The following is a 26952-nucleotide window of genomic DNA, read 5'->3' as shown; positions in this document are numbered from 1 at the left end:
CTGGAGTCTGCAGTTGCCTAGAAACGGCCGCCAGCCACCTGCCACCATCCCCTTAATTTTCCGCCTCCGATCAATCCCAGGGTATTTCCGGTTCCGGCTGTGGGCCGGGGAGGACATGGCGACGTCTTCTTCGGCAGCTGCAGGGGAGGAGGACTGGTAACTTGGGGCATGGGCTTTGGCTGACCGCCTGCATCCGGTCCGGGGACTAGCGGCGGCCGTGGACGGTCCGTATGGCGGGCACGCGGGGCGGAGCGAGGGAAGAGGGATGGCAGAGACGCTGACTTCTTTCTCTGAGAGCTTCAGGACTGGGCAGCGGGTGGGTGGAGGGTCGCTAATGCAAGCCAGGGCTACCGGATCTGCGCTGACCAAGCCGGGTTGAGCCGCGCCTTATCCGGTTCGATTCCTCTCCGGTCTCGTCCCATCCCATTGTCTTACTGAAGCGGATTTGCTCAGGGTCCCGGGGGATGTCTGCTCATCATATCGTCCCCCTCCTTTTTAACCTCTCCAAGCCGGTGTCCTCCAGCTCTCACCCCGCTTTCCCCGTGGATCAGCCTAGTTCTACGGAGGCGTTCTTCAGCCGTCTCCCTCCCTGACAGCACTAGGGATCATTGTCTGAACAAGTCTTACTTACACTTCACACAAAACTCTTAATCCTTCTCAAGCAGCACTAACAAAAGGCCAGAACCTGGCAGGACCCTGGGATTTGGAAAAAGGATAAGTGTGGCTTCACTTCACATTTTATTAGCTGTAGGCCACCTACCTTCCGTGAGTCAGTGTCCTCTGCTTTGAAAAAGTGGGTGTGGCATCTACCTCACAGAATAGTCGAGAGGGTCAGGATGGATTTGGAACACACATCGGCCTCCTCGTGAATAACTCTGGGGTGTGGGCATCTGACGAGACTGGATGAAGCCTGACAGGTAAAATGGTTTGCCAAAAGCTACCTAGTTATGACTAGGAGTCCGGAGTGTCCGATTCCAAATCTTTTACCTTAGTACTAAGGTAGTCTACAATCTCTTCCCCATCCCCCGCTTTTTTTTTGTACCACCTTACCACCGCCCCATCCCATGCCTCACATCAGGGCCCGGGGCACACCTAAGCGGGGTGAAGTATTGTTGAGGGCCTCTTGATGGAGGCTACTCCCCAGTGTTTCATTGGTCCAGGAAGCCCCGCCAGTGCTGGCCTTTACTGAGACCATCTAAACACATCTAAACGGGTTTTCAACCTTTTCGGGGGAACATTGGGGTTCTGGGAGAGGGCAGCAGTGATTCCACAGCTAGCCTGTAGTGCTCGGGGACTTAAAAGTTTTGAGAACCCTGGCTGGTGTAGCTCAATGGATTGAGCGCGGGCCTGTGAACTAGGGGATCACGGTTCGATTCCCCATCGGGGCACATGCCTGGGTTGCAGGCCAGTTCCCAGTGGGGGACACACGAGAGGCAACCACACATTGACATTTCTCTCCCTCTCTCCTTCCCTTCCCCTCTAAAGGTAAATAAAATCTAAAAAAAAAAGTTTTGAGAACTAATACATAGGTCATGCTAAGGACAGTGCTGATCTTGGTGAAGAAGGAACAATATACCTATAAGGAAGCAAACCAAGCACGCATCCTTCCACGTATTACCTGGGTGGAGCTGTGGATTTAGGCCACTCATCCTCAGTGTCACTACAACCACTGTTTCTGTGACTAAAAATGTGTGTCCTCTGATTTCTATCAGGACCACTGGATCCTGACCTGGACAGGCTTACGTAGATCAGCTAAACAACAGGATAATAAATACATCGGATACTAACTACATTCTTTCTTCCTTTTAAGGGAAAAGGTTACATACGAATAGGAAAAAGAGGACATAGACTAGCTACTGTGGCCAAGATGCTCTTAGGTACCTTCCATAAACAAATCCCTTTCATCTTCACAGTAACCTTAGGGAGGAGGTGGTGGTAGCTGTACATGTGAGACAGGGTAACTCAGGCTTACAGACATAAGTCACCACTCAGGCCACATGGCTGTTAAGTAATTGGTACCAACTCTGAGGCTGATGGCTCTTCCACTACACCACAGCTTCTGTACCGCGTGGGTCTGTTCAGGGTGATGTGTCCTTTGAGAAGCTTTAAGGTGACTGGTATTAGCAGTGTGTATAGATATGGGATCCACATGAACAATAGTGCAGGGGAAGCCAAGAGTGGCATTGGTAACCTTGATGTTAATCAATGAACATCACATTTCTGGGTCAGAGAGATGGCTGCTAAGGAATAATCAGTAGTGCAGTGAGACTTAAACAGGGAGTCAGGAAATCAGGCTCCCTCTGAGTTCTGCCTCTGTTAAGCCTTGAGGTCTAAGCTAGTCATTTCACCTTCCTGGGATTGTTTCTTCACCTGTTGGCTGAAATGACCTCTAAAACTCTGTCTCTCTAGGGTCCTTCCCTCTGAAATTGAGGTGTTAGAATCTATCTATCTGGATGAACTACAGGTGGTTAAAGGAAATGGCAGGTATGTATTCAACTAGAAGTGGTCATGAGTCCCTTAGGAATGAGAGGATTCCATGCAGGATCTGTGAGCCTTGATTCAGAGATGTTTCTCTTATGTAGATAAAGACTGTTCCTTTTATTCCACCACCCCCCCCCCCAAAAAGAGCGAGCCCAATGCTTACTACCTTTGTCCACTTTACTGTCTCACCCCTGCCCTCCCCAACCCTCCAGTCCCAGCCCAGTCACATCCCAGGTCTCCACTTCATTCACCTGCAGATCTTCACCATGGGAAGTCTACATCACCCTGCACCCTGCCACTGCAGAGGACCAGGATTCGCAGTACGTCTGCTTTACTCTGGTGCTTCAGGTCCCAGCACAGGTGAGGCCCCTTCCTTATGGCACCAAAGGGTGGAATGGGACCAGGGAGGAAGGGGACAGGCCCTAGGGTGGAGTGATTTAGGGGTAACTTGTGGTTTTGTCCTACTAGTATCCCAACGAGGTGCCACAGATCTCTATCCGTAACCCCCGAGGACTCTCGGATGAACAAATCCACAAGTAAGTAAACTGGTCATGCAGGGAAAACTCAAGTGAGCAAGATAAAAAAAACTGAGCGAGATACAGCTCAGTGTAGGGAGGGGAGAGGGCAGGCCTAATGTTTGGTTTGCCTTCTTCCTCCAGGATCTCACAGACACTGAGCCAGGTGGCCACAGCTGGGCTGGGCACTGCCATGCTCTATGAACTCATCGAGGTAAGAGGTGTTCTAGCCCGGGGAGAGGCCCTTCCCTTCAACTAGAGCAGTGTCTTTCAAGGGAAGCCATGGGCCTCAAATCATGAATATATCTGTATTTACTTAGCCTTTGTTCAGGTTAAGGTCTAAATCCGGAACGATGAGACTCTTCTCTTTCAAAAAATCTCCCCCAAAGATAGTCAGCTCTGTAGCTTTGCCAGGTTGCCTATTCCAGCATCTTTTGGAAAATTACTTTTCCTCTTAAACTTGCATTTTCCTGCTTCAGTTTGAGTGCTTCCTTGTTCTCTTGGCACTGGCAGCTGAAAGTAGCAAGGAACAGATGCTCTGAGAGTGTTCGCCATAAATGAACATTTGAAGGCTAGTCTGCCATTGGAGCTGACTGGGAAAAGTCACAGTCCTGCCCCGAGTTTCTAGCCCAGGGAAGAAAACTACCTATGTGAAGCAACACCTGGAACTACAAGTTAATACTGACAGACCACTTTAGCAGTTTGAGGTTAAAAAACACACAATTAAGTACAGTCTGGTTTTCCTCTACTTTGAGTTTTTTAGAGGAACGTTCAGAAAATAAAGGCGAGCAGCCTGGTGTCAGAGAGAGCATGCATAGGCCACTGTCATGCTTCCGAGTCAGGCCTCCACCATGTAGTTTTGAACTCTGGAATTCCGGAGTGTTAGTTATTGAAGTAATGGTGCAAGTGCACATTTATTTGGTAGCCCAACTTGATGCCACTTGAATTCTCTGTTCCTTTGGCTTGTCCATACCTTGACCTTCTTTCTGAAAGTCTACTCCAGAACACACTGGGGCAGTGACACTATTCAAAGACAGTTAACCGAGAATGGCCTCCCAGAAGACAAAAGAAGAGACTTTTGTCTCTCTAATGTATATTATTTTCATCTCCAAGAGCTATTAAGGTAACTAAATGAGTGGAACACAATTAAATCGGATTTTTGAAGCCAGGCGGATTTGGGGGTAGGAATAGGGATTTAAGAGCACGATTAGCCCTGGCTGGTATAGCTCAGTGGATTGAGCGCGGGCCTGCGAACCACACGGTCGCGGTTCGATTCCCAGTCAGGGTACATGCCTGGGTTGCAGGCCAGTTCCCGGCAGGGGCCGCACAAGAGGCAACCATACATTGATATTTCCCTCTCTCCTTCCCTTCCCCTCTAAAGATAAATAAATAAAATCTTTTAAAAAAAGATTTTTAAAAAAAAGAGCATGATTAATTCTAAGCAGAGAGAGCGTCATCAAGACAGAAATGCGTGAACATGAGGCAGTAGCCGGGCCTTGTGGGAGACAGTCCAGCCACTCCTGGAGATCGTAGACAGGTTTTGTTCACAGGTCTTGCTGCCACCTCCCTGTTTGAACAGTGTCTTCTCTCCTCTCAGAAGGGGAAGGAAATTCTCACAGATAACAACATCCCTCATGGCCAGTGCGTCATTTGCCTCTATGGTTTCCAGGTGGGTCTCTTTGGGGCTTGGGGTCTGTTTGGGGTGGGCAGTGGAGGGCTCGTGAGAGAGCTGTGACGCAGTGCCCCACATCTGTGCTCCTTCTAGGAGAATGAAGCCTTTACCAAGACATCCTGTTACCACTACTTCCACTGCCACTGTCTTGCTCAGTACATTCAGCACATGGAGCACGAGCTGCAGGCTCAAGGACAGGAAGAGGAACGGCAGCATGCTGCAACCAAACAGGTCAGCCTGCCAGCCACTGCTCACATTGGACACTGCCACCTCACCTTTCTGCTCCCTCCACTCCAGGGGCTCTTAACCTTCTATAATCATACCTTTGAGATTAACGAACACTCACTTACCTAGAAAAGCATTCTTGTGTACATGTAATCACACCAGATGCCGTTTCAAAGGGTTCCAGACCTCTAGCCAGACAACCCTTCTGTGTCCCACCTCACTGCTGGACAGGCATGCCCGTGCCCCCCATCCCATGCCTCGACAGATTAGGCTGGCTGACTGGGTTGGGCAGCTGGTGATCACCCTAGGCCGTGAAACCACGGTGTGATTTTTCTCCTCTTTTTAGAAAGCGGTCGGTGTGCAATGTCCAGTTTGCAGAGAGCCCCTTGTGTATGATCTTGCCTCACTGAAAGCAGCCCCTGAACCCCAACAGCCCATGGTAAGGGAATTTCCCTCTAACCTGAGCCAAGAATAATGGTATTCTCCAAGGAGGGGGGAATGGCATCTTGTTTACCTTGAATGGAGTCTGCAGTTGGGCTCAACCTGGGACCTCTGCAAAGCCACAGTCCCCACAGGGAGCCCAGGGCTTCATTCAGGAGCCCAAACCTGAGGGAACGAAGCCAAGAACCTTGTACAGATCTCCTGAGGCAGTCCTGGAAAATCAGGGACTCCGGTCTACCATCAGTTTGTTCTTTCCTGCCTGCCAACCTGCTCCCTTCCCTCCAGGAGCCGTACCAGCCCAGTGCGGAGAGCTTGCGCCAACGAGAAGAGCTCAAGCGGCTCTACCAGAGGCAGCAGGAGAGGGGGGGCATCATTGACCTTGAGGCTGAGCGAAACCGGTACTTTATCAGCCTCCAGCAGGTGAGGAAAGGGTTTCCCACTCCTTCCCTAATGACACCAACCTTCCTACCAGCACCCCTCCACCATGGCCCAAGGGTGAGTTTGTTCTACCCAGGGAGGTAATAAGCTGATGATGGTCGGTTCATTCAGTGGGCGAGAGGCCGTAGTTCCTGCTTTGAGAAGCTGAATCTTCTTCACTCCATCTGTTCACTTCTTTCTAGCCTCCTGCCCCTTTGGAACCTGAGTCAGCTGTAGATGCCTCCAGAGGATCCCAACCACCCAGTGCCCTTGCCACAGAACTATCCACTTCGTCAACTGCCCAACCACCCCAGTCAACTCTGCCTGTGGCCTCCCAGTACACATGCGAGAGGATTCCAGGGACTGGGCCAAATCAGCAAAGGTTGGGCGAGACCCAGAAAGCTATCCTAGGTCGCTCCCGGGCCAGTCGAGCTCCCTGGAGACAGCCTGAACAGAGGCACCTAAAGGAAGGGGAGTACAGTGCCCCCAGAGGTACCAGTGACACTCAGGAAGTACCACCTCCTGAGAAGCCCCCAAAGGAGCCCATGGACCTAAAACCAGAACTCCATCACCAAGGGGTTGAAGGTCCCCCACCCCGCCGGACTGGGGACTGTGCTCGTTGGGGGCGCTCCAAAAGTCGGACACCGGGTTCTTCCTACCCCCGCCTGCGTCGGGGTCGGGGAGCCTACCCTCCTGGTACTCGAAGGGAACCCTTGAGCCTGGAATCTGAGGACGGTTCCTAGCAGTACTATGGGGGGAGAGGGGAATGGGGGTAGGAGGGGGACAATAAAGAGATTTGGCCTTGTTTGGCTTTCTTTGCTCAGTAGTGCCAAGCCTGTGAAGTATGGGTGTCTTTCTAAATTCCTTGCAAACCTGGAGTGTAGCAAAGTAGCCCCAACTTGGTCCTAAAATCGGTTATCTCATGAGATTAGGAGCTAGGTAAAGAGGGGTCTGACATCTCTAGTGTAGTGGGTTTCAGGGGAAATCAGTGGATGCCAGTATTTAAGGAGAATGCAAGAACCACCCTGCCCTGTAACCCACTGTGCATGTACTCCCACATTATGTATACATACGTGTGTGTGTGTGTGTGCACATTTTGGAATGCCTTTGAGTGACGGACTGCTTTTCTGTTTACTATAGTTCTCTTTCCTCTTTGTCCTAGACTGTGCCAAATAACACCTGTATGTGTGGATGCTTGAGGGCCCCTGTAGGCATCTGATTGCAGCTCAGGCTTTTTCATGAAGTACCAATACAGGGAAATCAGACCAGAGTAGGGTGACAGGCGTTTATTGATCCCCTTGAGGGGAGGTGAACACAGCCTAGCTATCACCTCCTCAGGGACTCAGCATTGTGAATTGCACCGGTAGGATCGTTTTTATACATCATAAAGTAGCCCTGCACCTGGGCAGGACTGATCTGTGTTGTGGCTTGAAGGACACACTCTGCAAAGGTCTCCGCCAAAGAAGGTGCTTGCCCTGGATAGAACCTCTGGAACATCTGGGCCAGCTGCCATTGTGAGCAGTAGCCTACGTACTCCTTCAGGTCTACTCGCCCTGGGCGTATCAGGGCAGGGTCCAATCTAAGAGAAGGCAGCAAAGCAGAGTCATGGGCAGTACCACCATTGGTCCTCCCAAGGAGTAGAGCTGGAGGAGTTTGGCCTCGCAGTCTGAGTGCCTCACTCCTTCCTACCTGTCAACGTGGTTGGTGGTCATGAACACAATGCGGGCCTCAGTGGAAGCCACACCATCCAAGGCGTTGAGCAACCCACTGAAAGTGAGACGACCTAGACCTTGGTACTTTACTGGGTCTAGACGAAGGCAGAAAAAGAAGTACAAGCAGCCAGTTGTAGCCTTATTTAAAGCAAGCCCCTTCCATTCCCCGCCATATTCCCCTACTTATCTGTGCCTCTTCTGGGCTCTTGTTGCTAACCCAGAAATCCATTAGCCCTCTGGATTTCTACTTCTACTGGTCCTCATTTAGAGACACTCTCCCTCAACACCTCTCACCCTGCACAGACAGGTCTCGACTGAGAAAGGCAGCATCCACGTCCTCCAGGAGCACCAGGCTCTGCTGCGGGGCTGCACTCAGCAGGTGGTTGAGCCGGTCATCGGAGAGGCTGGAGTCTGTGAGGCTCAGCAGGCAGATGCTGTGCTCCAGCTCCCCAGCCAGGGCTGTGCTATGGAGGATGGGAGCACAGGTGGTCAGCAATCTGGGCATTTGTCCTTGGACCCAACTGCTCATTCCTCACTATACTAGGTGTGTCTCAGGCCCAGCCCTTCCACCACCCCACCCTAATGTTCTCCATGTCTCATGTTTTTCCTGGTCCCTGTTCCCCACGTCTATTTCTCTTTCCAATCCCATCAACCCAGTTTTTCTCCAGTTTGAGGGTTAAGAAAAATGTTTACTCACATAAAACTGCTCTTTCCACAACCAGGGGGCCCATAAAGCAGGTAGCCACGTCTGTAGGGAATGCCTGGGAATACAGCAAGGATGATTGTCAAGACCTAATAAGGTCAATCATGGACTCTGCCCCAGATGTCCACATGCATTCCCAGTCCTGCTCCCAGGAGGCCCAGACCTTGCTATTGGAAGGAATCATCCTTGTAGGCATCTGTTCTTTCCTCTTCGTCACTGGGAATTGGGCTGGAGCTGTATTGGAATTGGAGCCAACCCACCTGGCCACAGAAACTAGCCTGCTTCCTCCTGCTCTAACACCGCATCAAAAACAGCCTGGCCAAGACCCCAGCTGCTTCTCACCTCTGTCAGTGTACCACTTGGGGTTATCAATGAATTCCCGGACATCTCTGATAATTCGCTCAGCCAGACCCTGTTCTAGAACCACAGAATTCAGTGGCCGCCGCCGGCGTGGATACCCAAAGGGTCGCCATTCGGAGCCCATGGCTGTGTACATCAAGGTCTTCCCTTCCTCCTGCTGCAAGGCTAGCTCTCGAGCTAGGAGGGAGGAGATGAGACAAAACCAATGTTCTTCCCTGCTGTGCATGTAAGAGCTTTGCCAAAACAGGTAACCCTCGCCCCCTACTCCCATGGGCTCTTCCGAGTTTCTCATCTTCTGCTGTCAAATGCCCCCATCCCCGCAACTCCCCATAGAGCCTGCCTGTGTCATCGTCCCACACCTTCCTCCAGGATGTTGAAGAAAACCTTGCGGTCAGTGCCCAGAGCTGTGAAGGTAACAGATTCCCAAGGAGTACCCGTCTGCAGGTCTATCATCTGCATTTCTCGGCTTCGTTCCACTCGGATCCATTTCCCCTGATACCTGAGTTAAGAATGGTCAAAATGGGGTGAATGAATGGGTCAAACCCAGCTCCTCTCATTCTCCTTTTCTACTCTCAGAACCCTCCCTGGCCCCGACCTTACCAGATAAAGTGGTTTCCAGGGCTGGGGACAAATTCAAACTTAGTGGAGATGCGGCCACTCTCATGCTGAAGATACGAGGTCTCAACACTGAGGTGCTGAGTCCGGGTACTGTGGCGGGTGAGCCAGCTAAGCAACCAGGCATAGCTCCTGTCTCGAGCAGGGACTTCCAGTGTGATCATGTAATGGCGCCGGAATGCCACCAGGCCCAGCTGGGCACCCTTCCGGGCCAAGGCCAGGACTGTGCCCACACCTACCAGGCCAAATCCAGCCCCAAAGTAGGGGTTGTCCTTCAGGGCCAGGACAAAGTCTGCGAGGGGCATCTTGAAAGGGAAACAAAGAACCTTACAAGTCCTGAGGCATTTTCAAAACCTGGGGGTGGGGAGCAATGGAAATGGGGAAAAAAATATTAGTTTATAAACGACTCCTCGATCCCTCCTCTCCCCACCCCTTCCCTCTTGCAGAATATGAGAGCAGAAAAGGTCAGCTACTGCCTGCTTCAATACCCTCCCTTTGTGGAATGGCCATGGTGTTAGAATTTGGGACCTGGGACTCCAGACCTCTTGTCCCATTTTGCCCTCAGTTATCCTGTTCGCATTTCAGTTTCCTGCCAAAGGACTATGTTCTCTTAATCCTGAGAACAATGTAACTGGCTTCACAACAGGAGAACAGATGGACAGAATTTCTGTGGTACCTGGGACCAGCTGAAATAGAAAGGGGCACACTGGCCAGATAGCAGAGAATGAAGCCATTCTCTTCCATTTATCTCTCATAGCTGTCATGCCTTGTTACCATGAGTAATGACCTTCAAATATCCTCTCCTTTACATGCTCAGTTCCTGATGTCCTTGTTTAACCCTTCAATACCTCCCATCTCTCTCTTTAAAATTATAGTTCTTGAAATGGCATTTGAATGGGGGTCTCCACCTCCTGCTCCACCAAACTGCTGTTACACAAGGATCTAGGTCATTCTTCATAAAGATCAGCTTCAGTCCAATTTCTCTCTCTACTCCAAACCTCTCAACAGACCCCTGAGGTCTCAGCAGACCTCTGCTTGGTACTCAAAGCCCTCCACCTGTTTCATGGCTTAGCTCCTAAAACTCCCTGTTGAACGAATGTGCAAACCATCTCCTGGCTCAAACAGTTCTCTCCACTCGGAAGCCCATTCTAATTTATTCTCTCCAATCGAAGATCTGCCCATTTGCTAGTTCCATGGAGATTTTTCATAATTCACACACGCAAAAAAAGGTGACCGGGTCTAATTCTAGACTGCAAGATCCCAAGGGGTAGAAAGCCAGCTGATTTCTCGTACACCTCCCCGTCCACTGCCACTTTGCTCGGAGTCTGGCGCGCGGGGCGCTGAACTGACAGCAGTGACCTCCACCGAGGCTCAGAGCTCGATACAGAATTCCAAAATATCTACGCGCGGAAGGCCACAGACAAAGCCCTTCCCGCTCCGAGCCCTTAGGGCGCCCTGGAGCCCCCTCGCGAATCCCGCAAACCCTGCTCGCGCCTCTGCCAGCGAGGTTTGGAAGAACCCGTCTCTCCATCCCCTTACCGCCAAGACTCTCTGGCCCTCCCTCTCAATGGTTTACCCCTCCGCACACGTGGGACGGGCCGCTTGGCTCCACCCCCGAACTTTTTCATCTACTTCCCGCCACGCCCGCTGAGACGGCCCTGCCACTCTGCTCCACGACTCTCGATGGTACTCCTCGGGCTCCCTGTCTGGGGTGGATGGGGGGAGGCGGGGACGCAAGAGAAAACCATAGAGTACTCCTCCCGCCGCCAAGAGGAAGAGAGAGTGTCCTCCGTAGGCCCGTAGGTTTAGGGGCAGCTGGGCCGGAGGCGGTCGCGTAAAAGGGTACTCCGGGAGGTAGCTCCAGCTTCTGGTAGACCGAAGAGATGCGGCTCCCGCCGGCCCCGGGCCGGGAGGTGAGTGAGCGGCTGCGGGGCGGGAACTAGTAGGGAGAGCGGGAGGAGCGGCTGGAGGCAAAAGTTTCTCGTGCCCTAGAATGAGGGTGGGCCTGGGAGGTGGGAACCCCCTACGAACGGGACCCCGGCGTATCACATTGCCGTCCCGGTGCCTCAGTCGCGTCACTGTTTTGGACCCCGCCCGCTTACCCGTTGCCTCTTACTCAGGACCATAATTTTCACGATTCTCCATCCCTAGCCTCGCAGGTTGCAAATCGACTTTCCCATTTTCTGGTTCTTGTGATTCCCGCTCCCGCCCAACGATGTGGACACTGTCATCGCTTCCGCTTCACAGATAAGAAAGCTGAGACCCAGAGAAGCGAGGTTACTGACCCATACCCGCGCGGTGAGTCAGAGCCCACAGGCAGTTGGAAACCGGGTGCCTTAGTACCCAGGCCAGATTTCATTCATTCCCCAGCCCTTCTCTCTGCCTTAATCTGTCAGGAAGCTTTCATAGAGGAAAGGACATGTATGCAGATTCTTAAAGAATAAATAGTTAGGAGTTGGTTAGCCAGACAAGAAAGATAGAGAAAGGAAAAAGGCCCATCAAGCCCAGAGACAGAGGCAGATGGATACATGCATGTGTGAGAGTATCGAAGCAAAATAGAATGTGGTGAGCCAGGGGAATGGGGTATGACTGGGTCAGGGATCTGTTGAGGGGAGAGGTGGAAGAAGAGTCTGGAGAGGTTAGCAGGGGCCAGACCATGAAGGAAGGGCCTTATATGCATGCTAAGAAATAGATCATAAAATGTTAAAGGGGGAAGGTACCTCTGAGATCTCTTAGCCCCATCCAATTTTGTTGCAGATAAGAACACAGACCCAGATTGCTTAATGATTGGACCAAAGTCAATTACCTCCCCCCAAAATAACCTGCAGTATTTAATATATTGGCCAAAATTTGTTGCCTCTCTCCTAGTACTGGTCCTTATTATAATTTTTGTTCTTGACGTTGTCATAAAAAGAAAACCTCAATGTTCACTAGTTATGGCTGCCTACGTGGACAGGCACTAGGCTGTGCGCCACGTCAACTGGGAAGAATGTGAGAGATCTAACTATCCTTTGTTTGGTTAGTTTTCTTCTAGTTGGTTTATCAGCACTTCAAAGACCACAGAACACAAGTTGGTGGTGATGACAGACCCCATGCTGGACTCACAGCCAGCCAACAGCACCGAGGGGATGGATGGACTATGCTCTGAGCTATTGCTGATCCCCCCACCTCTCTCTGACCCTGGAATCCTGGAGCCTGTGCACAGCCCCTGTCCATCTGAGAACCCCACACCTTTGCCTGCTGCCCCAGGCTGCCTACTGGTGGAGGCCACGACAACAGAAGAGGACACAGGGAACATGGAGATTATTGTAGAAGCTGTAGCTGGAAGCCTATCCCCAGGTGCTCCTGGAGAGACACCAGGTATGAACACAGTTGCTAGCAGGGCAGTGGGACAAACAGCCCTGAAGTTTTGTCTGCTATTTTTGATATGTGTGAGTAGAAGGAGAACACAAGGCAGCGCCCTATTTTTATACTGCGAGATGTTGTAATTTGATTTGCAGCTGGTAAATGTTGACTGAAAGCTGGCACGATGGTCACAGCCTTGCACCAAGCTCTTGGCAGCCTTTCTCCGTGAAGGCATCGTGTCTGCTAGGCAGTAATCCAGAAGGGAAGACATTTTTGACACCTCCGCCCAATCCTTGCTGCAGTAGTCCTTGGGGGAATTCTTTCCCCCATATTGACCCGCCCACTGAGGAATTCCTACAGCCAGGAATTAGGCAAAAGGCCCAGTCTCTGTCCACCACCCTGGGCTCGGCAGGGCTTCCCAGAAGTAATCTGGTATTTCCCTGCCCTGTTTTCCTGTGTATAACATTCTTAACTCATCCAAGGTATGTGGCTAAGAGTGAGAGTTGAGCATTTACACTTTTGTAAAAAGAAAAGATTCTCCCCTTTATTCTTCCCACGTCTACAACTTTTTATTTTAAGCAACTTCCATGTTTTTTCATTGCCTTCCTCTAGCTATAGTTGCCACAGTTCCCCTTGGTGGTGTACAGAGAACACTGGGAAGAGTTGTTCATTTGATCATGTAATATTGCTAAACTTTTATGTGGTGGAAAAAATAATAATAAAAAACAAGCCTGGGGAAAACATTTGCAGTGTGTAAGAAAGAGTTGAGTTAATGTCTTTAAAACTTAAATAACTCTAGCCCTGGCTGGTGTAGCTCAGTGGATTGAGCGTGGGCCTGTGAAGCAAAGGATCACGGTTCGATTCCCAGTCAGGGCACATGCCTGGGTTGCAGGCCAGATCCCAATGGGGGACACATGAGAGGCAACCACACATTGATATTTCTTTCCCTCTCTCCTTCCCTTCCCCTCTCTCTGAAAATAAATAAATAAAATATATTTAAAAAAACTTAAATAACTCTATAAGAAGAAAAAACTGATTTTTTTAAAAAGAGGGGGTGAAGAAATCTACATGAAATTTGCTAAAGCAATAAGAATAGTCCATAACTATAAAGATGTTCCGTCTCACTAACACACAAATAAATTCCTATTAAAAATAACCACAACATGCCATTTTTGTTTCTTGACTTTGGCAAAAGTCGAACATTTTTTATAATACCTAGTGTTGGTGAGGGTTTGGGAAAACACACTGTTTTACAGCTTATGGAGAGTGTAAATTAGCATAATGTTTTGAAGGCCAATTTATCTACATGACACATTTTACAATATGTGTACTCTGACCCCTAATTTCATTCGTCAGGATCTGTCCTATAGGAAGACTTAGGCACACGCACAAAGCAGGAGGGAGAAGCTTGTGTGGGCCAGCTTTAGTTGTGCTGATTGGAAACAACCCAGATGTCCATCAGTAAGGGCAAAGTGTCACTTTGATTTATGCATGCTCTGAAGTACTTAAACTGGACGAAAAAATATAAGGTAGATTTAAATGTACTCATAGATAAAAATATCATTGCTATATAACAAAGGAAAAAAGATAAGCAAATTGCAGAAAAATGACACCAAAAGCCTGAAAGGATACAGACCAAATTGTGAAGGTGGGATTTTTTTTAAAAAAATTTATCTGTAGCCATGGCTGGTATGGCTCAGTGGATTGAGTGCTGGCCTGTGAACCAAAGGATCGCTGGTTCGAGTCCCAGTCAGGGCACATGCCTGGGTTGTGGGCCAGGTCCCCAGTGTGGGGTGCTCGAGAGGCAATGGCACGTTGATGTTTCTCTCCCTCTCTTCCCCTCTTGCTAAAAATAAATACAGTCTTTAAAAAATAAAATAAAAAATATATCTGTATTATTTGAATTTTTCTTTAAACAATAATATGAAGAGAAAATGGACCACCAGAATAAATGTGAGACACACGTGGGCTTGAGTCTGGGCTCTACCACTGGCAAACATGGCGGCATTAAGCTCACAGAATCCCAGGTCCCTCTTCTCACAGGGCAGGTGGTGGGCCAAGGAAGTGTTCGCTAAGCCTTTATCAAGGCCCTGCCCGTTGCTTAAGAAATGGTATTGATTACTGTGAACATAATTTGACTTTTTTTCAAAAAGGATGTTCTCCATTTTATGAATTACTATGTCTATGACAATCTCTTTTTTTAAAAAATTTTTGGGGGGTTTTTAGAGGGGAAAGGAGAGAGAGAGAGGGAGGCATCAATGTGTGGTTGCTTCTCGTGTGACCCCCCCCGGGGCACCTGGCCTGCAACCCAGTCACATGCCCTGACTGGAAATCCAACCGGCCACCCTTTAATTCACAGGCTGGCACGCAATACTGAGCCACACCAGCCAGGGCCCTATGACAGTCTCTACAGAATGTGAAGTAAATCCCTTTGCTGTTTCTATTGTAGATGTCATTCCCAGGTTGTCATTTTCTTCTTTTGAAAGTTACTGATGTTTTGTTTGGGCAAAATATATTGCCTTTTCTTAATGCTTTCTGGATTTGATTAACATCGTTGTGTTCATTTAACAAGGATTTATTAAGTACCTAATGTGTGCCAAGTATTGCTCTAGATGCAGGGAATCCAAATGCATGTGTGAGAGATAAACTGTCCCTTCCCTCATGGGGCTTACAGCCCAGGTGCAGAACCAGACTTAAAGTCCGTCTCCAGTCCATGAATATCTGTCTGATTTGTGCCTTTCTCTGTTGGTCCTCTGCCTGCAGGTGTCCTGGTGAAGGTGGTGGAGGTGTACTTCTGTGAGCGCTGTGAGCAGAGCTTCGCAGAGCCCGCTCTGCTGGCCCTGCACCAGTGTACCGAGACCCTTATACAGCCTGTGGAGGGCCTCATTAGTCCCCCGTGCTCTGTAGAGCTACCCCTCAGCAACCTCACTCTGTCTGGCCCTCTGCAGGGCCACACCCCACCCGAGAGGCCCCTGCCATGCCCTGTGTGTAGACAGGAGTTTGCCCAACCCCAGGCCCTGAAGAGCCACTTCAAGAGTCACTGGGGGCCCCCTAATACCTTCTCCTGCCCAGAGTCTGGCTGTGTGTTCTCTGCTGAAGATCGTAAGGGTCTGCAGCACCACCTGAGGCAGACCCACAAAGTGGTTCCTGTGCCCTGTTGTTTCCGGGGCTGCCCCTTTCTCTTCGGGAGCCAGCAGGGCATGGAGCTACACCGACAGGCCCATTACCCTTTCCACTGCAACCGTTGCAGCTTCGTAGGCTCCAACGTCAAACTCTTCCGGCAGCATCAGCGCAGCCATGGGGCCAGGACACAGGGAGAACTGTCCCCCGTTCAGGGTCTTCCATCGCAGGAGCTGCTGCCAGGTAGGAGGCCAGGGGCCCAGCAGGATGCCACCTGGAAAGGCAGTGTATCTAGTTCCGTGGGTGTGTGCCCGCATACCGGAGAAGCAGATAGTGGCTCCGGAGGACAGAACTACTGACTGACATGGGAAGGCATCCAGAAAGCTTGGACCAGTCAGTGTATGGGATACAGAGAAAGTCTTTGTCTGTGACAGCTGAGTGAAGTTCGCTTTCAGCTACATTGTGGCCTTGAAGTTACTTAACCACTCACTCTGTTCTGATCCATTGTAGAACTTTCTGAGGGCAAAAGCTAGAATGCCCACAGCCACTGGTAGAATGCCTTTTGACTCCCGTCTAGAGTAAGTGGAATTGCGTAGGAGAAGCTGGGGTTATTTTAAAAAAGAAACCTTCAAGGAAAGTGATGTTTCACTGATTCTTCTCTTGGTCTTAAAAAAGGGTGTGGGTTGAGTGGAGGAGCAGGAGGAAACAGAGCACTCGGGCCGGAAGAGGCCGGGGTTCTGATGAGGGAGTCCGGCTCACTAAGACTCGTCTGTGCTGTGCTCCCAAAGAGAAGACCCTTTTATTCCTGGGAAGTAGTCGTAGGTCTTTGCCTTACCAAGGCAGCTGCTCCTATTGAGGAAGAGAAGGGATAGATTGGAGGGGACAGGATGCGACCCTGAGTCACTGAGTTTGGTTTCCCAGTAGGAGAATTTAGAGTTCAGGTTGTGTTCACCTACACTGAGCTGGCAGCCATTAGACAGGGGCCTGAGCCCCGGACAGGCAGTGCACTCCTCCATGTCGCAGTCCTACCCCCAGCTCCAGTGACCTCAGAGCTTTTACTGGAATGGGTCTGAGGGTAGTCTTATCTGAGGTGTGACTGACTTTAGCCTGGAGCATTACTGAGCTTCCTGGTCTTGCTATCAGAGCCCAAGTTTCCCTTAGGCTAAACAGGGTGGGGGTGGGGTAACTGTCAGCCAGCAAGAGGAGAAGTGCAAGCAATTGGTGCTGTCATTGTCCCCTGTAGACTTCTTCATCAAGTTGTATGTGTCTCCAGCTCCCACCCTGCCCCCAGGAGAGGGACAGCCTTCAGAGGAAGCAAGTACACCCCTGCCCAGGCAGGAGTCAGCGGAAGAAGAGGAAAAGGAGGAGAGTGGCACCCTGAAGGACTCTCAGAAAGCCCTAGAGAAAAGCCAAGGGACTCAGCAGTTGGAAGGTAATGATATGACTAGACTTGAACTCAGTGGTTGGGAGCAATGGATTGTGGAGAGCCTGGCATTGAGGTTCTAAGGTTTGGTTTTTTGAGCTTAGTTCAGATTCTTTCATTTTTTAAAAATATTCTGTATTGTTTAAAAGACTATTTACTTTTAGGGAGAGGGGAAGGGAAGGAGAAAGAGAGGGAGAGAAACATCAATGTGCGCTTGCCTCTTGCATGCCCCCTACCCTGGGGAGAACTGATCTGCAGCCCAGGCATGCACCCTGACTGGGAATCGAACCAGCGACCCTTTGCTTCACAGGCCCGTGTTCAATCCACTGAGCCATACCAGCCAGGGCAGTTCCTTTCATTCTTAAGAGTCCACTTTGACATGTCTAGTGGGAAAATAGCAAATAAGTAAAACTAGTAGCACAGGATGTAGCGGTAAATAGAGTATGTTCTCTGGGGCTGGTTTTCCTCAGGCAGAAAGTGCTTTTTCAGGGAAGGAACGGGCAATATCCATCGTACAGAGAGGCCAGAGGTTACTGATGATCAGCAGCCTGGCTTGTCTGGCATTGAGCCCACCAGGATTTTTTTCCCTTAAACCCTTGCTTCCCAGTTTCAGGCTCCGGAGAACAACATTGAAACCCACTGCACAGGATGCATGTTTCTTGTCAGGTGTAGAGAAAAGATAGGATCATATTTACTACCAGCTCTCCATGACCTAGAACTCGGGAGCCCATGTTTGGAAGTTGGAGTACTTCATCACCTTCTCCTCTGCTCATTCCCTGCGGGTCTCTCTTCCTTCCAACCAGCCTTGCTGACCCTTCCACTTGCTCCCATGAACGTGGTCAGGAAGAACAAGGAAACTCCATCCAGATTGTTCTTTTGAGCGCTCTAGACAGAGGCTCAGGAATAGTGGGTGGGTGGCTAGGTAAAACATTTCAGATAGGTCTGAGGAGTCCCTGTGATTTTGTTTCTGAAGAGACTTGGGTTTCTTGTCTCTTCTTTGAGACTACAATATTCGAGGTACTATTGTCTGGTTTCCTGGAGAGAACAGGGAGGGACCATACGCTCTTTGTGTCTGGGCAAATTGTAGCTCCTCCGTGATCTGGCCAGCCCCAAACCTATCGAAGATTCGCACTTTGAACCGTCTCTGCCTCTCCCTCTCACAGGGGATGTGGCTCCTGGCACCGAGTCCCTCTTCAAGACCCATATGTGTCCAGAATGCAAGCGCTGCTTTAAGAAGCGGACCCATCTGGTGGAGCACCTACATCTTCACTTCCCAGACCCCAGCCTCCAGTGCCCCAACTGCCAGAAGTTCTTCACCAGTAAGAGCAAGCTCAAGACGCATCAGCTGCGGGAGCAGGGCAAGAAGGCCCACAGCTGCCCGCTGTGCAACTACAGTGCGGTGGAGAGGAACGCGCTCAACCGCCACATGGCCAGCATGCATGAGGATATCTCCAACTTCTACTCGGACACCTACTCCTGTCCCGTCTGCCAGGAGGAGTTCCGCCTCAGCCAGGCCCTTAAGGAGCACCTCAAGAGCCACGCTGCGGCAGCGGCCGCAGAGCCGCTGCCCCTTGGCTGCTTTCAGGAGGGCTGCAGCTACGAAGCACCCGACCGCAAGGCCTTCACGAAGCACCTGAAGGAGACCCACGGGGTGCGGGCAGTAGAGTGCCGCCATCACTCGTGTCCTATGCTCTTCGCCACAGCTGAAGCCATGGAGGCCCACCACAAGAGCCACTATGCCTTCCACTGCCCCCACTGCGACTTTGCCTGCTCCAACAAGCACCTGTTCCGCAAACACAAGAAGCAGGGCCACCCTGGCAGTGAGGAGCTGCGCTGCACCTTCTGTCCCTTTGCCACCTTCAACCCGGTGGCCTACCAGGATCATGTGGGCAAGATGCATGCTCATGAGAAGATCCACCAGTGCCCCCAGTGCAACTTTGCCACTGCCCACAAGAGAGTGCTCATCCGCCACATGCTGCTGCACACAGGTGAGGCGGCCTCCTTCCTGACAGAAATGTGACGGCATTAGCCATGACAGCGGACATGACGTACACACGGAGGGCTTTGCACTCATTGTCTCGTGTGACCTCGTATTCCTAGGGGAAAATCTGGTGTTTGGAATTCGTGAGCTTCAAGCTGAGCGTCACTCAGCCAGGGAAGTGGCAGGCTGGGATTTGAATGCAGGCAGTCCAAGCCGGAGCCTGCACTGTGACCACTGCATTGTTGTGTTTCACCCTTAAGGCCCTGTCCAGTTGTGCCCACCCCTAGTCAGCACTGGGTGGGTCAGCACCCAGCCTCTTAAAGAGAAGAGACCCAGATCAGGAAGAGACCTCCCTTTGCGATTAGGTTGTGGGATGTGCTGTGAGAGACAGGGCAAGGGGGCCCTGAGCCACCATACACGTTACAGCTCTGGCAGCCATGACACTGAAACATGAGTCCTTTTGGTGACCTGGAGGTTGCAGACTTTTAATTGGTTACGAGCATTCCTGATACTTAGAATGATGACCAAGTTCAGGCTTCCCGGTATAGCATCATCTCACTTGTGATCTCAGTGTGAGCACAGTGGATTGATAAGACATTTAAACATTTAAATTAAAGACTCTTTAGTTTATGAGGGCAGTTTTTAGGCAGCTTGGGACAAAGCCATTGTTGTTCCCATTGCTCTAGTCACAAACTCATTTTTATGAGGTCTTTTCTAAAACCATACATCTATATAGTGTTTTATAGTTTATCGAGTTCATATATATGTGTGTGTATATATACATATATATGTATATACTTATATATATAATCTTATTTAACACATAATAACAATCTTGTAAGGCAGGCAGGTAAAGATGGGAAACTCTGAATATTTAAATGGCCTGTTTCGGAATCACACCGCTAGTCACAGGACCAGAGCAGAACATACGTTGCTGGCCCTTCACCGTAGGGACAGGGCCTGAGAGCGTGGTCAGGGTAACAGGGAAGGGTCCAGAGGAGCATAGCACCCAGCTCCTTAGTGCCAGGTCTGGACTAACTCCAGGGATGGCTTGCCCTCGAGTTCTCGCTGGGCACCACTGAGAACTATGGGATATCTCATTTAATCTTCCTATCAACCATGTGAGGTCAGTATTTTAGTTGCCCTTTTCTTGGAGACGAGGAAACTGAGACTTTTATAAGTGCTCAGAAAGGTATCTGGCATAGAGCAAGCACTCTGTACGTGTTAGCTATTAATATCTTTATTATTGCGTTAGATTCCAGAGTCAGAGTTCTTAACCACTATGTGTATTGCCTAATTTGTTCTCCTTCTCTCCCACAAAACTGGAAGGAATTGCGCTAAGTGGAGCAGTTTGAGAAGTCAGGAGAAGTCAGGAGTAGACTTTAAAGCTAGTTTGGAAAAGCTCAGTCTCCACTTCCCTCCCTCCTCCTTCAGCATCAGAGCAGAGCAATGTTGGCCGAGAGGGCTGTGAAGCGCCCTGACTCTTACGATCAGCACGTGAGGCTTGGTCCCCTGCCTGGGGTCAGGACAGACCTGCTGGAGAAATGGGCTGTCTGCTTGCTTGATCTGTGTGTAATCTGGGTTTCTCCCTTCTCATCCCCACTCCCACCCTGACCTCAACCTAAGGCGAGAAACCTCACAAGTGTGAGCTTTGTGACTTCACGTGCCGAGACATGAGCTACCTGTCCAAGCACATGCTGACCCACTCCAACACCAAGGACTACATGTGCACTGAGTGCGGCTACGTCACCAAGTGGAAGCACTACCTCAGCGTGCACATGCGAAAGCACTTGGGCGACCTCAGGTACGTGCGCGTGCGCCTCCACCCCTGCCCCAAGAGTGTTGTGCTAACATATAGGCCTCCTCCTGGATTCCACTGTGGCTCCAGTGCTCTTCTGGGCCCAGGGAGACTCCTGTAATGCATATTGCCTACAGCTGGCCTCTGCCTGTGGCTCAGTCTGCGGGTGAGAGATCTCTGGGCTCAGAGAAGGCCTGGGCACTAAGGTGTCGCTTGCGTTCTCAGAGCCCAGTCTAGGAAAGGTAGATAGACTGCACTGTGGCCCTAATCCTCACCACTTCTAAATTCAGGCAGCTTGCCTTCTGATCTCTGGGCACAGCTGGCTAGAGGTTTCTCCTTGGCTTTCATACCTCCATGGGAGAATGGGAACTAGGTGCAGAAACCTGCCCTAGTGGAGCTGTGTGCATGTCAGCTTCTTAGAAATCCACAGTGGACTGCTGATTCACACCTTCCCTTTAGGGAGCAATATAGAGTAGGGGCTAGAACATGAGCCCTGAAACTGGACAGTCTCTGCCCTTCACTTTGTAACTTGAGACAAGTTACTGACTTCTGTGCCTTAGTCTCCTCACTTGTCAAATGGATATCTATTCACAGGGTGATGGGAATGAACATTGAATTAGATGGTGTACGCACAACATTGAGTGTAGAGCCTGACCCATAGGAAGTAGTGACTGTTAGTTGTTCTGATTGGTTTATAGTTTTGATTTTGCTAACCAACCCCATCCCTTTTCACCAGATACCAGTGCAGTCAGTGCTCTTACCGCTGCCATCGGGCTGATCAGCTGAGTAGCCACAAGCTGAGACATCAGGGCAAGTCCCTGATGTGTGAGGTGTGTGCCTTTGCTTGCAAACGGAAGTATGAGCTGCAGAAACACATGGCTTCCCAGCACCACTCCGGCAAGCCAGCCCCACTCTACCTCTGTCGCTACTGCAGCTACCAGAGCCGCCACAAGCAGGCCCTGCTGAGCCATGAGAACTGCAAACATACCCGCCTCCGTGAGTTCCGCTGTGCCCTCTGTGACTACCGCACCTTCAGCAACACCACCCTCTTCTTCCACAAGCGCAAGGCCCATGGCTATGTGCCTGGGGACCAGGTGTGGCAGCTCCGCTATGCCAGCCAGGAGCCAGAGGAGTCCAGGCAATGCCCAACACCCCCACCAGACTCAGAGTCCTCAGATCAGGTGTCTGCCCAGCCTGTGGGGCAGGACCACGATACTGAGACTGTGGTGGACCCCAGCTTGAACCAGACTCTGCCAGAGGCCAGTGAGGACAGTCCTGGGAGACAGGATGGCAGTGAAGTTCCCCAGGGGGATGACCTGGCCAGTGGCCCCAGTCCAGCGGAGGTAGATGAGGGCAGCTGCACACTGCACCTAGAGGCCCTGGGAGTCGAGCTGGGACCTGTGGCCGAGCCACCACTTGAGGAAATCGCTGAAACGGCCCCTGTAGAATTCAGGCCCCTGGATCCTTCAGGGCCGCTGAGACTGGAAGGGCCAGAGGGAACTTTGACAGAGCTGTCTACCTTTGAAGGTGCTGGGACTTCTGGCTTGGGTGCTGAGGAAGAGCCCATTCTGGAGAAACCAGTACCTGAGCCCCCCAGAAACCCTCCTTCCTCAGAGGAACCTTCTAACAACTGGGTGGAAACCTTCAAGGCAACTCCACCCACTGAGACAGCACTCCTGCCCGAGCTGCCTGAGTCAGAGTCACTCCTCAAGGCTCTCAGGAGACAGGACAAAGAACAGGCAGAGGCACTGGTGCTGGAGGGGCGGGTTCAGATGGTGGTGGTACAGGGAGCCGGGCAGGCCTTCCGCTGCCCACACTGCCCTTTTATCACCCGCCGCGAGAAAACCCTGAATCTGCACTCCAGGACAGGGTGCCATGGCCGCCGAGAACCCCTGCTGTGCCCTGACTGTGGGGCTTGTTTCAAGCAGCAGCGTGGCCTTAGTACCCACGTGATGAAGAAGTGCCCCGTGTTGCTCAAAAAGAACAGGAGCTTGCCCAGACTAGGTTCAACTGTCCCTCTCCATTCTCTACCCCCTGGCAGCCAGGCCTCAGAGGCTGCAGAAGGTGGGAAGCCGGCACCTGCACCATTAGAAGTAGAGGTAGTGCTCTCAAAAGATGCTCCTTCTGAGCTTTCCAGGGAACCAGAAGAAAGAGAGGAGCCTCTGGCCACACTCTCTGGCTCTGCAGTACTTCCTGCAGGAAACTCCCCATCCCCAGAGACCTCTGAGAAGTTCCACTTTGAACAGGGCAAGTTTCACTGCAACTCATGCATGTTCCTTTGTTCTCGGCTCTCCTCCATTACCTCTCATGTGGCTGAAGGCTGCCGGGGGATACGAAGCGGGGCGGGAAAGCGAAGTGCCTCCCAGACCCAGCCTCTTGTGTCCCTGCTGAGCAATGGGGACTCAGTTCCCCTAAACGGTGGGAATACGGAGTGCAGTCCTGGTGATGGGGACACAGCTGTGGTTCCAAAGCAGAAGGGAGCCCGCTTCTCCTGCCCCACTTGCCCCTTTAGCTGTCAGCAGGAGCGGGCTCTAAGGACTCACCAGGCCCGGGGCTGCCCCCTTCAGCAGTCTGGAGAGTTGCACTGTGGCCTCTGCTCATTCACCGCTCCTTCTGCCGCTGCCCTGAAGCTGCACCAGAAGCGGAAACACTCCACTGTGGCTCCAGCCCGTGTCCCCCGGCCCCTTCTTCAGTGTGGGGACTGTGGCTTCATCTGTAAACAGAGCAGGTGCCTACAGCAGCACCGGCGGCTCAAGCACGAGGGCGTGAAGCCACATCAGTGCCGTTTCTGTGACTTTTCGACTACTCGACGGTACCGTTTGGAGGCTCATCAGTCCCGACACACAGGTGTTGGCCGCATCCCCTGCAGTTCCTGTCCCCAGACATTTGGTACTAACTCAAAACTACGCTTGCACCAACTGAGGGTACACGACAAAACACCCACGCACTTCTGTCCGCTCTGTGACTATAGTGGCTACCTTCGCCATGACATCACTCGCCATGTCAACAGCTGCCACCAGGGCACCCCAGCCTTTGGCTGTACCCAGTGTGAGGCCCAGTTCAGCTCCGAGACAGCACTCAAACAGCATATTCTGCGCCGGCATCCTGAGCCTACACCCCCAGCCCCCGGTTCTCCTGCAGAGGCCACTGAGGGCCCCCTACACTGCTCCCGCTGTGGGTTCCTATGCCCCAGCCCTGCCGACCTGCGAGGACACACCTGTAAACAGCACCCACGGCTCGAGTGTGGGGCCTGCCAGCAGTCCTTCCCTAGCCGGCCAGCACTGGATGAGCACCGGAGGCAGCAGCATTTCAGCCACCGCTGTGAGATCTGTGACTTTGCTGCCCGGGAGCGGGTGGGCCTGGTAAAGCACTACTTAGAACAGCATGAGGAGACTTCAGCAGCGGCCTCCGATGGGGATGCTGGCCAGCCCCCGCTGAGCTGCCCCTTTTGTGACTTCACATGCCGCCATCAGCTGGTGCTAGATCACCACGTGAAAGGGCACGGGGGCACCCGGCTGTACAAGTGTACCGACTGTGCCTATAGCACCAAGAACCGGCAGAAGATCACCTGGCACAGCCGCATCCACACTGGGGAAAAGCCCTACCGCTGTCACCTCTGTTCCTACGCCTGTGCCGACCCCTCTCGCCTCAAGGTGAGGTCCAGGACAGTGGGGGCTAGGAGTGTTGGCTATGGGGTTCAACTGCCCGGGGTCTCTGATCCTGACTCTCCCAAATACTAGCTTTGTGACCTTTGTCAAGTTCCTTGGTTTCTCCAAGCCTCAGATTCCTCATCTGTGAAAATGGGCTACTACCTCATAGGGTTGTTATAAAGCTAAAATTTCATAATACATACTAGTCACATGATGAACATGTAATGGATTGGGGATAATTTAGATAATGGTGACAGCTAACATTTATCAAGCACTATAATTTTAATCCGTTCAAAAATATTAGATATACTTTTACTGTTTCTCATTTTACAGATTATTGAGCCAAGAATTAGGGGTTAGGTAATCCAGACACCCAGGTAATAACGTAGTGGAGCTGAGACCGTCCGGGCCAACCTAGGAGTAGGCCCAGGGGGTAGGTTGGTGTCACAGTGGCCAGACTGAGGAACCTGACTGGCAGCGCTAGTAAGGACAGGATGGGAGCAGGGGACCAGGTTGTCTGCCAGCAGTCTCTCTGCCTGCTTCCCCTAGTTCCTCATCCATTGAGTAGCCAGGGGTGCCCATTTTCTGGACATATTCTTTGTTCTTCCCTCCTCCAGTACCATATGCGGATCCATAAGGAAGAACGGAAGTATCTGTGCCCTGAGTGTGGCTACAAGTGCAAGTGGGTCAACCAGCTCAAGTATCACATGACCAAGCACACAGGTGAGTCTGTGTGGTTCTTGGCAGGCCCAAGGGGTCCCCCCATCCCGGGCACACCTAGCCTCCCTGAGGTGGTGTCTGTCCTCACTCATATTCAGGGTGGTCGGTGGGCTAAATGGCTAGAACAGCTTCCCAACCCGCTGAAGCATAAGAGAGGTGAGCAGAGAGCCTGAGTATGTTTACTTTTCAAAGGCTCCCCAGGTGATTGTGGAACCAGGTTGCTCACCTCCCATTGAGAACCCCCCAACTCAGTGACTAAGGGCAGGTCTCTCTGGTTCCTACAGACCTGATGGAACTCTCCTGAGTGAAAAGGAGAAAGTGGGAGGGTTCACCTGTTTCTAACTTACCCTTTATTTCTCCTGGTTGTGGAGCCCGTGAACCACAGGTTCTCAGAAAAGGGTTAATGATGGTGATGTGCCTGTGATTGCTGCATACAATCTCCTCTTGTAAAGGAATTGAGCAGTGGCATTCCAAGGCTGTCTGTGTCTATGAATGCCACTTTTTTTCATTTCTACCCACGTCCCTCTTAAGTATCTTCTTTGACGTCGAATTGAGCAGTTGGATTTATCACATCCCCAGCATCCATGAGTACCCCATCACCAAAAGGAGGTTGAAATTTCCCATTTGGAAATCCTATCATATTCAAGGATCCATTGCTGTCAGGTGGCTATTTAACGGTCCAGTTAGTTATTAGCCCTTATTGATTGCTTGTTGTATACAAGGAACTGTGTTGGGAGAAGGGCACAGAAATGTCAGACAAGACTGGAACATTCCAACGGCACAGGATTAGCTTGCTGCTTGTGTCCTTTACATCCCAGGATCACAGTGACTCTTGCTGTCCACTGAACCCTGTTCCACTCCCTCCAGTGGTGACTTGTTCCCTGTCTTTGCCACATCCTATAGGACTGAAGCCATACCAGTGTCCCGAGTGTGAGTACTGTACCAACCGGGCTGACGCACTGCGCGTGCACCAGGAGACCAGGCACCGGGAAGCACGGGCCTTCATGTGTGAACAGTGCGGCAAGGCCTTCAAGACACGCTTCCTGCTGCGCACCCACCTTCGCAAGCACAGCGAGGCCAAGCCCTACGTGTGCAACGTGTGCCACCGGGCGTTCCGCTGGGCTGCTGGCCTGCGCCATCACGCCCTCACCCACACCGACCGCCACCCCTTCTTCTGCCGCCTGTGCAGCTACAAAGCCAAGCAGAAGTTCCAGGTGGTCAAGCATGTGCGCAGGCACCACCCTGAGCAGGCCGACCCAAACCAAGGCGTGGGCAAAGACCCCACCACCCCCACGGTACACCTGCATGACGTGCAGCTGGAGGAGCCCAGCCCTCCGGCTCCTTCTGCTCCCCCGACTGGACCGGAGGGCTAAGAGCCCACCCCACCTCCCAGATAATAAGAGGGTGTGGTCCAAGATGTCCAGAGCTAGCCTGAGAAGTTCAGAGCATAAGAAAGGACTGGCTTTGGGGGTCGAGGTGGCTGGAGCCCTCCTGGGACTCTGGCTGTAGGACTTTAATGTTGGCGGCTACATAAACAAGAGACATGTGCCACAAGTTGATTTTGTGTGGACACCCACTGTCCCTGACTGTAAGGTCTTGGTTTTTACCAATTCCATTTTCTCTTTCCTTGTTACTATGTTGAGTCCTGTTTTCATTCAGCATCCTCAAAACAGTTGTACCCGACCGTGTGTGCTGTTGTGCCTAATGCTGTATAAAGCATGTTAAACAGAATGACTACCAGCTTACAGACTCCTCCGTGTTTTCAACATTTCCA

The 26952-nt window shown here is 51.4% G+C and overlaps 3 protein-coding genes across 9 annotated transcripts; 2 read left to right on the top strand and 1 right to left on the bottom strand.

Moving 5' to 3' along the window:
• The first annotated feature begins 60 nt into the window (after positions 1 to 60).
• Positions 61 to 6551, top strand: RNF25 (ring finger protein 25). 4 transcript variants are annotated; one of them, XM_037029131.1, is made up of 10 exons: positions 92 to 156; positions 1811 to 1877; positions 2410 to 2484; positions 2739 to 2841; positions 3141 to 3210; positions 4594 to 4665; positions 4762 to 4899; positions 5240 to 5332; positions 5620 to 5754; positions 5955 to 6551. In XM_037029131.1, the coding sequence occupies exons 3-10, from the start codon at positions 2454 to 2456 to the stop codon at positions 6492 to 6494; spliced, it is 1182 nt and encodes a 393-aa protein (XP_036885026.1). In that variant the 5' UTR covers positions 92 to 156; positions 1811 to 1877; positions 2410 to 2453; the 3' UTR covers positions 6495 to 6551. The 4 variants fall into 4 exon arrangements, with proteins under 4 accessions (XP_036885025.1, XP_036885026.1, XP_036885028.1 ...); XM_037029133.1 differs by lacking the exon at positions 1811 to 1877 and adding an exon at positions 2950 to 3017 and having other exon boundaries at positions 101 to 156; XM_037029130.1 differs by lacking the exon at positions 1811 to 1877 and having other exon boundaries at positions 61 to 156.
• A 466-nt stretch (positions 6552 to 7017) lies between these two features.
• Positions 7018 to 10767, bottom strand: BCS1L (BCS1 ubiquinol-cytochrome c reductase complex chaperone). Of its 2 annotated transcripts, none has more exons than XM_037029128.1 (8): positions 10681 to 10767; positions 9127 to 9495; positions 8886 to 9025; positions 8509 to 8703; positions 8161 to 8224; positions 7758 to 7927; positions 7441 to 7558; positions 7018 to 7330 (listed from the first exon to the last, which is right to left on the bottom strand). In XM_037029128.1, exons 2-8 carry the CDS (start codon positions 9444 to 9446, stop codon positions 7078 to 7080), a joined length of 1260 nt encoding a protein of 419 aa, XP_036885023.1. In that variant the 5' UTR covers positions 9447 to 9495; positions 10681 to 10767; the 3' UTR covers positions 7018 to 7077. The 2 variants fall into 2 exon arrangements, with proteins under 2 accessions (XP_036885023.1, XP_036885024.1); XM_037029129.1 differs by lacking the exon at positions 10681 to 10767 and adding an exon at positions 10546 to 10647.
• Positions 10768 to 10880: 113 nt separating this feature from the next.
• Positions 10881 to 26913, top strand: ZNF142 (zinc finger protein 142). Of its 3 annotated transcripts, none has more exons than XM_037029116.1 (10): positions 10881 to 11054; positions 11293 to 11439; positions 12176 to 12501; positions 15250 to 15849; positions 16880 to 17038; positions 18193 to 19017; positions 20637 to 20814; positions 21545 to 24461; positions 25076 to 25181; positions 26082 to 26913. In XM_037029116.1, exons 3-10 carry the CDS (start codon positions 12222 to 12224, stop codon positions 26549 to 26551), a joined length of 5535 nt encoding a protein of 1844 aa, XP_036885011.1. In that variant the 5' UTR covers positions 10881 to 11054; positions 11293 to 11439; positions 12176 to 12221; the 3' UTR covers positions 26552 to 26913. The 3 variants fall into 3 exon arrangements, with proteins under 3 accessions (XP_036885011.1, XP_036885012.1, XP_036885013.1); XM_037029117.1 differs by having other exon boundaries at positions 12165 to 12501; XM_037029118.1 differs by lacking the exon at positions 10881 to 11054 and having other exon boundaries at positions 11121 to 11439.
• The last annotated feature ends 39 nt before the right edge of the window (positions 26914 to 26952 follow it).

This window comes from Sturnira hondurensis, unplaced genomic scaffold, assembly GCF_014824575.4.
Source record: "Sturnira hondurensis isolate 20B ecotype Veracruz unplaced genomic scaffold, ASM1482457v3 Scaffold0020237, whole genome shotgun sequence".
NCBI classification, from domain to species: Eukaryota; Metazoa; Chordata; class Mammalia; order Chiroptera; family Phyllostomidae; genus Sturnira; species Sturnira hondurensis.
The sequence above is the reverse complement of the archived record's forward strand: the minus strand, read 5'-3'. Positions and strand labels throughout refer to the sequence as shown.

What these genes read in the sequence shown, in the direction of transcription:
- RNF25 (XM_037029133.1), top strand. Translation starts at nt 116, where the DNA reads ATGGCGACGTCTTCTTCGGCAGCTGCAGGGGAGGAGGACTG. An exon ending in TCGGATGAACAAATCCACAA is followed by an intron (nt 3,018 to 3,140) that starts GTAAGTAAACTG and finishes TTCTTCCTCCAG; the next exon opens with GATCTCACAGACACTGAGCC. An exon ending in AGCATGCTGCAACCAAACAG is followed by an intron (nt 4,900 to 5,239) that starts GTCAGCCTGCCA and finishes TCCTCTTTTTAG; the next exon opens with AAAGCGGTCGGTGTGCAATG.
- BCS1L (XM_037029128.1), bottom strand. Translation starts at nt 9,446, where the DNA reads ATGCCCCTCGCAGACTTTGTCCTGGCCCTGAAGGACAACCCCTACTTT. An exon ending in CTTCAACATCCTGGAGGAAG is followed by an intron (nt 8,704 to 8,885) that starts GTGTGGGACGAT and finishes CCTCCCTCCTAG; the next exon opens with CTCGAGAGCTAGCCTTGCAG. An exon ending in TGTGGAAAGAGCAGTTTTAT is followed by an intron (nt 7,928 to 8,160) that starts GTGAGTAAACAT and finishes CATCCTCCATAG; the next exon opens with CACAGCCCTGGCTGGGGAGC.
- ZNF142 (XM_037029116.1), top strand. Translation starts at nt 12,222, where the DNA reads ATGACAGACCCCATGCTGGACTCACAGCCAGCCAACAGCACCGAGGGG. An exon ending in ATCGCAGGAGCTGCTGCCAG is followed by an intron (nt 15,850 to 16,879) that starts GTAGGAGGCCAG and finishes ATGTGTCTCCAG; the next exon opens with CTCCCACCCTGCCCCCAGGA. An exon ending in CCGACCCCTCTCGCCTCAAG is followed by an intron (nt 24,462 to 25,075) that starts GTGAGGTCCAGG and finishes TCCCTCCTCCAG; the next exon opens with TACCATATGCGGATCCATAA.